The 9,090-nt window shown below is 41.4% G+C and overlaps 1 protein-coding gene across 1 annotated transcript in view; it reads right to left on the reverse strand.

Moving 5' to 3' along the window:
- Window positions 1-8,434, reverse strand: part of msh3 (mutS homolog 3 (E. coli)) — a 48,322-nt gene extending 39,888 nt beyond the window's left edge. Inside the window, exons 1-8 of the mRNA XM_034092060.2 lie at window positions 7,766-8,434; window positions 7,566-7,683; window positions 6,697-6,956; window positions 5,593-5,808; window positions 3,723-3,839; window positions 3,519-3,636; window positions 3,282-3,415; window positions 2,316-2,482 (exon numbers count right to left, since the gene is read on the reverse strand). Of these exons, the coding sequence (XP_033947951.1) occupies window positions 2,316-2,482; window positions 3,282-3,415; window positions 3,519-3,636; window positions 3,723-3,839; window positions 5,593-5,808; window positions 6,697-6,956; window positions 7,566-7,683; window positions 7,766-7,900 (1,265 nt within the window). The 5' untranslated portion in view covers window positions 7,901-8,434. The remainder of the gene's footprint in view (window positions 1-2,315; window positions 2,483-3,281; window positions 3,416-3,518; window positions 3,637-3,722; window positions 3,840-5,592; window positions 5,809-6,696; window positions 6,957-7,565; window positions 7,684-7,765) is intronic.
- Between the last annotated feature and the right edge of the window lie 656 nt (window positions 8,435-9,090).

A 9,090-nucleotide genomic window follows, 5' to 3' on the forward strand; every position in this document is an offset into this window, starting at 1 on the left:
TAAAGTAATATTGCACCAAGATACTCCCATCCTCCCAGGGACTCATTACCTGCCTCTCCATGGACACACATACATCCCGTTGCTAGGGGGCGCTTCTCGTCAGCCAACCCCGGAGACACGGAGGCTGTGAATCTAACGTCAGCAGCCACAAAAACCCCTCTTCTAAATCGCCTGGGTCGCTCTTGCTTTAAGATTTTTAATGGGTGGGATTAACAGCAATATAATGTGTCATTGCAAAACATCTATTTCCAAATAATTTATGCATTTAAAGTGTCATTCATTTCAGTCGGATGAATAAAAAAAAATCATTGAGGAAAGAAAATCACCTCGAAGAATATTGTGAAAGGTCTACAGTAATGGTGATCTGTAACAGGCTTGTGTGAATATAAATGTGATGAATTTTCTATCCGAGCAGAACAGACCGAGCTGCCCTGTATTTGTATGATACAGGCTGCAAATTGAGAAGAGTCTTGTCTCTGATGAGCACAACGCTAGAGAGCAGTGCTGTTCAAACACAATAATTGGAATGGCCTTTACAGGCCCATCTCCGCTATAATCACTCAACACAGACGGCTGAGAAAATGAGGAGGGGGAGAGAGAAAGACCGAAAGGAATGAATACAAATGAACCACATTTTCTAGAATTGAATTTAAACAAAGAGGGAAAAAAAGAAGCCACCGGAATAAAAAGAAAAGGTGAATAAGGAGATATGTGCACGTTCAAGGAGTCAAAGACAAAAAGTGGCAGAGATCCTTCCCATTTATCTAACTATTCCCCTCTAATCTAATCCACTGCACTGCCTGCCTCCCACTCCCTCGTTTCATTTTCAGAACATAATGCAATCACAGGCAGCCTCCAGAGGAGCCCGTCCCTGCTGGTGTGAACATGCTGGGTGCAGACTGTCAGCAAAGAGGATCTGAATGGCGGCACAATGAGAGGCAACAGGTTTCTGGAATTCATCAGCTCAAAAGTCACTGTTGCTGACCGTGTGAGTCAGCCGGTGAAAAGAAAACGCACGGTTTAGCTCTGTTTGGTATCTTGGTCAACACTGGAGCCTACATTCATTATATTGAGGTCTGTTTTTGCATCGACGCGTCGGTTGTAACAACAGCTCACAACTCCCTGTTGTACCTGGTTTGCGTATATGCTCCTTATCACTGGATGGATTTGACTGCCAAATGTCTGAAATCATTCGGACCGACAATGAGAATGTGAACTTATAAGCCATGTGCTTTAAAAGAGCAGCTACTATATAAAGCAGAGTTGAAGTGAAGTGGAGTAGTTGGGGTAAAACATTGAACAAAACATTGGGATAAAGGTAAAACTATAAGTAGTAACGCCCCCTGATTCGGTTTTCCAGGTGGCTATGTGAGGTTTGTGCTTTATCTACATTAATTAATACAATAAAATTTCCATATGAAAAACTGCCAAAAACAAGCTAATCTGCACAAGACATATAGAAAAATTAAAACTGTTTGTCCTATCAGTTTATAGATATAGAACATTTTACCCTGGATGGACATGAAGCTGTTTACACTGTGCCTAAAATGTTAACTTTATTCAAAAATATTCACCTGTATGTATTTCAAATGGTAAATGTCGTGCAGATTGTAAAAGGATTAATTTTTAGACCCATATATATCTATTGATTCCTCCATAGGAAAATCCACCAGCTGCAGTTTGAAAAATAGCATTTATTTATTTTGAAAAAACAATGTATCATCATTACTAAAGCCTGCTGGGGCCTTCAGGGCCACCAGCCAACTTGTTTTAACATTTATACACATTTGACCAATGAAATAAGCTAAATGCTTTATCTTGCAATAATCTTTATTTGTAATGCAAGTATCATAAAAACGTCCGTTTGCGAGGAAGATCACTTTATGAACTTTTAAAATAGATAAAGCCTGGTTGTTGGCCCTGTGGTCGTCACATAACCTCTAAATAAGCCCAGAGAGATGGAGATAGAAACTGTCTACCTGCCGAGGGGAAAACTGAACACAATCCCTCAAACTCTAACTCACAAATACACACACATTTAAAACCACAGAGAACATACTGTCCTGTACTAAACAGGGAGGATGTGGCTCAGTGGTTAGTGTGCTGATCTTCGGATCACAGATGCACTGATTCGAATCCCGCTGCAGTCAACATTCCGCTGTGTCCTTGGACAAGACACTTTACCCTAAATTGCTCCTGTGGGGATTGCCCACAGTATTGAATCTATGTAAGTTGTTTTGGATAAAAGCGTCTAACAAGTGACATGTAATGTAAATGGGAGCAGACTGCCCTCTAGTGGCCTGACAGCAGATTACCTGGTGGCAGCGATGCTCTGCAGGAGTCTGTGAGTCTGCTCTGAGAGGTCAGAGGGCACCAGGATCTCCACAGGGTTGATCTTCAGGACACGACCCTCCAGCTCGGAGCGAGATGCATCATCAGGAAAACAATCCAGTAACACGTCACCTGTGCTGGGCTGGACTGCCTGCAAACACAAACACAAACTGAATGTACACACTCATGCTTTCCTTCTGCTCTTGTTAAAGACGTACAGCTTGTACTCAAAGTTCACGTTTTACAACCGGCTGTGATAGACATTAACTTGTTTTTTAAATGTTCTTGCAACACTTTATTCTCGATATCAGCGCAGGGCTAAAGAATCTTCTATTACCATTATGGTATTTTGTGATATAGTTACAAATCTAGAAACCTTATCTTGGAAACAAATTGAAATTAATTCTGAATAAAATAGGAAATTATAAACATCTGCTTTTGGCTAATCCAGTTGATTCAAGGGAAGGGATAACACTTCCTCAAATGTAAGTCAAAGACCACAGATGTTCAGGGGAGAGCTGATTAAGAGCAGATTTGAAATAATCTCTGACTGCTGACAATTATTTATTTATTTATTACTGTTGTGTCCGGGTCATATGGCCTAATTAGTCTATGCCGATATAGGCCTTCTTGTTTATCTCCATATATCATTGAATCAAGATATGATTACATTGAAGGCCATACATTATCATATTGAATGTTCTCTCCGCATGGACCAAGCCTCCTTAATGACTACAGAGAGGTAGAAATTAGATGACATTATAATAGAGTGGTATTTCAAACCCTTTACATAAAAATAAATAAAAGAATGTGTACAAAATATAGATGAAACATTTCTCTTATTTTTACATAAACTATAAATATGAATTTGCTTTAAACTGAAGAACCTGATTCAGCTCCTTGCCTGAGAGCATCTGTAGTTTTTATGAATACGAACTGATCAGACTCACCACCAGCCCCACAGTGAGCTGCTTCTTCTCCCAGCTCTCACTGATACACAGCAGGAAGCTGTCAGGGGGGTCCGACACCACATCACCACAGACCCCCCCCTCCACAGCCCCCAGACTGCACACCGGGTTCACATCTCAGAAAAACTGTCAAGGACACCACTTTAGAAAGACAGAGACATAAAAAGCTGCTTCAAGGACACACACACACACACAGATATTCCCGGTCTGTAAGGATACCCTCTCCCACCAGAGTGGACTTGGTGTACAGAGCGCTCAGCTGACGAGTGAAGAGAGCGCTCTTATTGGCTCCTGAGGCCTTGATTGCAGACGTCTCAGTCTGCTTTACCACACCAACCTATAAAATAAGGACAATAATATTGAGAAACAACGTAACTCTAAACAGCTACTATATAGGAAATATATGCAAGATATATTTCATACCTTGTGTCCATGGGACACCAACCGTCGGACGTGAACAAACAGACGGTGTGTCGGGATGCTGCACGTCATGAAGTTATGATCCAGGTGACAGAAGATATTCAGCTCCTTTGCAGCAATCTGCTCAAACAAACAAAGATTACATCCGTCATGGCTTTTAGATGAAGGAGGCCACGTTGCGTTGAGCATATACAATTTGAGCTTAGAGTTAAAAGTGATGGAAATGGAAATGGAGGATTAAAATGGCATGATTACAAGTTACATTTTATTATCTGAGAATCACAAATCAGTAATAATCAGATACAAAAATAAAACAAAATGTACAGCCACTACTAAACCAAGTTACAAATGATTTTTTTATTTTTTTTAAGTAAGATGTTCATAAAGGTCTACAGAAATAATAATAATAAAAACACAAAAGTTTAGACATGGACACCCTTTCAAAGGATATCACGGCCCGTCCACACTACAGCGTCGACAACTGCCCATTCACTTTGAATGGGGTGACGTCACGTTGCCTCGCTTTTTCGCCGAACTGAATTCTGGGTAGCAGAGCGGTCCGTCTCCGCCATCTTCGGCGCCAGCCAATCAAATCCCGTTTCTGAAAATCTGACAGCTCAAGCCGTAGCCAATCAAACCGCGTCTAAGCTGGGAGAGATATCCCCCGCCGTTCATTTCTATATTTCAAAAAATGATGGAGGAGAAACTAACTATCGCCGTAGCAAATCACCTGGTTTTGTATGACCAGACCCTCTTCACCTACCGGGATACAAACCGGAGGAACCAGGCATGGAGGGAGGTGGCAGAGACAGTGGGTGAAACTGGTAGGTTTTCGCCTGTTTGGGGAGTTTATATATATATTGCTCGCATAAAATCCCCGGGGGTTTTTGCTTTGTATGTCGGGGGCGGGAGATTCATGTGATTGGTTGTTGGTCGTGTTGCTTGAATAAAATCCCCAAGCTCCAGACACGCCCAGCTCCAAGCTATTTTTGAAGCTGTAGTGTGGACGCTCCGTCACTGTGGGGGAAACTTCTGAAGCAATTGGAGTCAGGATTCAGAGAGACACGAGGAGAGCTGGAGCTTTGATGGCAAACACTGACACGGTTTATTTGGAGCTTCGGCCGGAGAATTCACAAGACATGTCACGGTTTGGCCACACGGTTGAGATGCCACATCAATTCTGAAGAACCCTCCTGTAGTTCCAGGTTTTAACTAGTTCAGAGTGTAATAATCAACATTCTTCAATAGATAGACTAAACAGCTGAGGACACTGAATCACATTTGTTCGCTTATGGCTCGGGGTCATCTATCCCCCGAGAAGGATGTGTTCCAGGTGTCCCACAACAATAACTATCTCTGACAGAGAGTTGCCCGGTCATAAACTGGTAACAACAACAACTTGCTAGAGCAGCCCCTCCTTATGGGAGATAACGGCTTCTCAAGGTTGGTCAGCTAAGTCAGAGGGCAAAAGGTAAACATGTAGGGTGAAATTATTCCCTGACAATTACCATTACCTGGAAATATCCTATAACCTGCATTGAAACAAATATCTACAGTACCACATGAAAAATGACTTTCACACAGTGAGATATGTGTATATGTTTGAGACTGACACTACAGCAACTCAATATTGCCTATAGAGGAACAAGTGGTATTACAAGACAGGAAGGGCTGGGGCTAGCTTATTAGCATGCTAATTGCAGTAGATATCTCTGCAACAAGATACATTAGATGTCTTTGACATAACTTCAGCACTGTACTTTTTTTTACATTCTTTTTATAATGTTAGTTAATGTTTTGAATGTTCTAGAAAAATGTATTCAGGCATATCTTAAACCTTGCACCCACATAATAACACAGATGCAGCTCTCACCTCTGCATCCTCTCCAAAGAACCTGTACTTGTATCCACACTCCACAGCCAACAATGCGTCCGGGTGCTGCTGTTTCAGCTGGATCACTTGCTGCTCCAGGGGGGTGAACACTTTCTTTGAGCGCTTTGAGGGGGCGTTCGAGTCTGAGGGGGGACTCAGATCTGCAAACCTTACTCCCCCTCCCCCTGAATTGGCAAACTGAGAAAAGTGGAACGCCTGTAATAGAAAAGCCGACATAGAAATCATTTTAGTAGAAACAGTTCCCCACACAAAGAATGTAGTTCTTTATTTCCAACTGATATGTGAGAAAAAATGTACTTCACTTTCCCTGAGTGATAAAATACTGTTACCAAATAATTATAACAAAGTTCCTCAAATGTGTTATATGACAGAAATGTGACTACAGTATGAAAATATTGATCCTAATTGACTTCAAGCACATTGTTGCCGTTTCTGTAGAGGAACTTTTTGATACCAGCGGCAGAAGCAATGCTGGTATTGCTTTTACTTTGTGAGTCTATGTGTCTCTAATTGACCCCCACTTTACGCTCATGGCCCGATTTGGCATGACAAAACTTTACAGGTGTAGAATACATTAAACTGATTTATCTGCATTCAGTTCGTAACTTCGTATCAGCCCATGTATTGGCTAGGCTGATCTATCACTTTAGTGCTATTGTTGTTTTAATTTCAATACCTTTCACTCCTTAAAGAATATAGAATAATGAAATTAAAGGTGATTGACGTACAACAAAATAAGCTTGTGTCATAATGTTTTTAAAGAGATCTGAGCAGAATGAAGAAACTCTTCACAGCTCAAACATTTGTGTTGGTTTGTTATCTGAAGGAACCCTAAGCCTTCTCCTGTCTGCCGGGAAAACGTGTTTAACAGAGAGAAATTATGATGATGTTCTTTTCCACAATCCATTGATCACAGAGCTCTATCATGATGTGAGTGTTTGTCATGTAAACATATCCTTACCTTACCTTTTTTAGAGGTTGTTGTGTCCTCTACATGTCAAGATATGGCTCAGGCAAAGAATAAAATATTGCTAAATATTTTCAAATGCTGGTATAAACACAGACGATTTACTTAGAGTTTACCTGTTTTGAAGCAGCAAACCTTGAACCCCCTTTTTCTTCAACATCCCCTTCCTCCTCACCCTCCTCTCCCGGCTGAAGAAGTTTATTTGTATTGCTGTGTTGTTCAGCAACATCCTGAGAAGGCCGGATACTGCTTCCTCCGTCACAGATTTTACTGCTAGCACCATCACCGGCCTCAGTCGAGCAGGTGAAGCCTTTCAGCTTTTCCAAGGTGGAGGAGCAGAGGCCTGCTGCTCCTCGGCTCGAGATGACCGGTGTCTCTCGAGTGTCAAGAAACACAGATGAAATATGACTATAAAGAGTAATAATCCATAAAAAGAACGTCACAAACGTAAATATTTCCTCCTAGAGCACCATTGTGTTCGTTATAACCAAATATCTCTCAGAGGGGCGTGGGGAGTGGCTCCTTATTTTCCTCTAAAGTAAAAGACAAGGCTGAAACAGAGGGGATTATGGGTAATGCTACAATGCATGATCTGTTTGGTATTTGGAGCCAAACACTTCAGAGACATGTTTTGTATATATCTGAGACCTATAACATATTGATGAAAAACAGTATAATAGGGATCTTTAACTTGTTGGTTTAAACATGATGAGCAGCTCTATCTCATGTCAATTCCAAACCTCTCCCATAAACAGGAGGGTTTAACTGCCTGGAATGGGTTTGACTGAGAGTGACATGATGTATGATGTCCTTTTGTTGTTCTATTTATGTTTTTATGTTTCATGTGGAACTACTTGAGCAGGTCTCCCTTGAAAAAGAAATCAATGATCTCAATGGGATGTATCTGTATAAATAAAGGTTTGAAATGAAATGAACATGTGTTGCGTAAATGTGAGGATTTTTGGTTTGCGGTGCACACACTCACTTGTATTGCTCTGAAAGGAGGAAGGCTCACAGTTTAAATCCTCCACCGGCAGGTCTTGTACAGAAAGTTTGGCTCGTTTTGTTGGCAATCCAAAACCATCACCAGGGGACAGTTTCTTCTGCAGGACAAACGGTTTTAGGTCACTAATCATATTTAAGTTACTTTTATCTGACCTATGCGTTCAATAAAGCAAACCTCACCTTGCCCCTTGAGAGCTGCTGTTCGGCAGGATTCTTATTAGTCCCACACTGAGGCACAGTGCTGCTGCTCAGACCTCCGAAGTATCTGCTGATGGAGGTCTGAGCGCTGCAGGACTTCTTCAGAGACTTTGGCATGCTTTACCTTTCTGTTACATTAGATGCATCATGAAGTATATAATTCTATGCAGTGCACATGTATTGCAGTGAGAGGCTTTGGCTGTCCGGGTTTTCAAAACATAGCGGCGCATGTGCTGAGGTCACCTAGGCGCGTAAATGACGCAGCTAGCGTCAGTCCAATAACAACATAGAAAACATTTCCGGGTATGTTTTTCCAAATAATCATCGACAGGCAGTTTTACCAGAGGTTGGAGAAGTACTTAGATCTAGTGATATTACGTATTGCGCCGAGGCTTCGGAGCGTGTGTCGAGTAATCCCTGAAGCTTTTTGTAAACCTTGTATCGAGGCTTGTATCGTTTTGGGCCAGTGACGTCACCGATGACAAACGAAGCCTCGCTGCCCCTCAATACCACGTGACTGCTTAAAATAGGCTTGTTTGAGACGCGGTGCGGCTCGCCTCGAAAGTAGACGAGAATAGCCGATCGCAGCCGGGGGAGGTCTCAAAAAGCTCGCCTGAAGTCGGACAGCTCGGAGTCTTCTTCTTCTTCTTCTTCTTCTTCTTCTTCTTCTTCTTTCGGTTTTTTGGCGGATTGCAAACAACTTTAAGGTGCATACCGCCACCTCCGGAGTCGGCTTGACTCGGTTTGCATTTATAAAGAATGCACACATGTGTTTAATCGTTAATGTCAGATATGTACTAAGTAAATACATTTGTTCCTGCTCAAGATTAGATTCAACTGTATTGTTATTGCACAGATTACAGGTACTGAGACAACGAAATGCAGTTTAGCTTCTAACCAGGTGCAACAAGCAGTAAAGTGAAAAGTAATGTACACAATCTACAGAATAAAATATAGAATGAATTGAATGATGAATAAACAGTGAGGGGTATGAATACACTAGATATCAGCATGTGAGCCGTATGAACAGTGTGTATGAATATGCTAAAACAGGGGTAGTATTCAACTAAAATTCAACGAGGTCCATAGAAAATGTCCCCATTCAAAGGTCCGGAACATCAAAATGTCTAACTTGCTTTATGAATTAGTGTGATATATATATTGAAGTAGCCTGTAGCTTTATCAACGTCTGCATGTAATCAACAACTGACTGCCAATCAAATAAAGAAAGTACAATTAAAAAACAACAATATCTATTGTCAATTAACATTGAACTATACAGATACAGTAAATACTGTGGATATGTG

Source organism: Pseudochaenichthys georgianus, chromosome 9 (assembly GCF_902827115.2).
Source record: "Pseudochaenichthys georgianus chromosome 9, fPseGeo1.2, whole genome shotgun sequence".
Taxonomy (NCBI): domain Eukaryota; kingdom Metazoa; phylum Chordata; class Actinopteri; order Perciformes; family Channichthyidae; genus Pseudochaenichthys; species Pseudochaenichthys georgianus.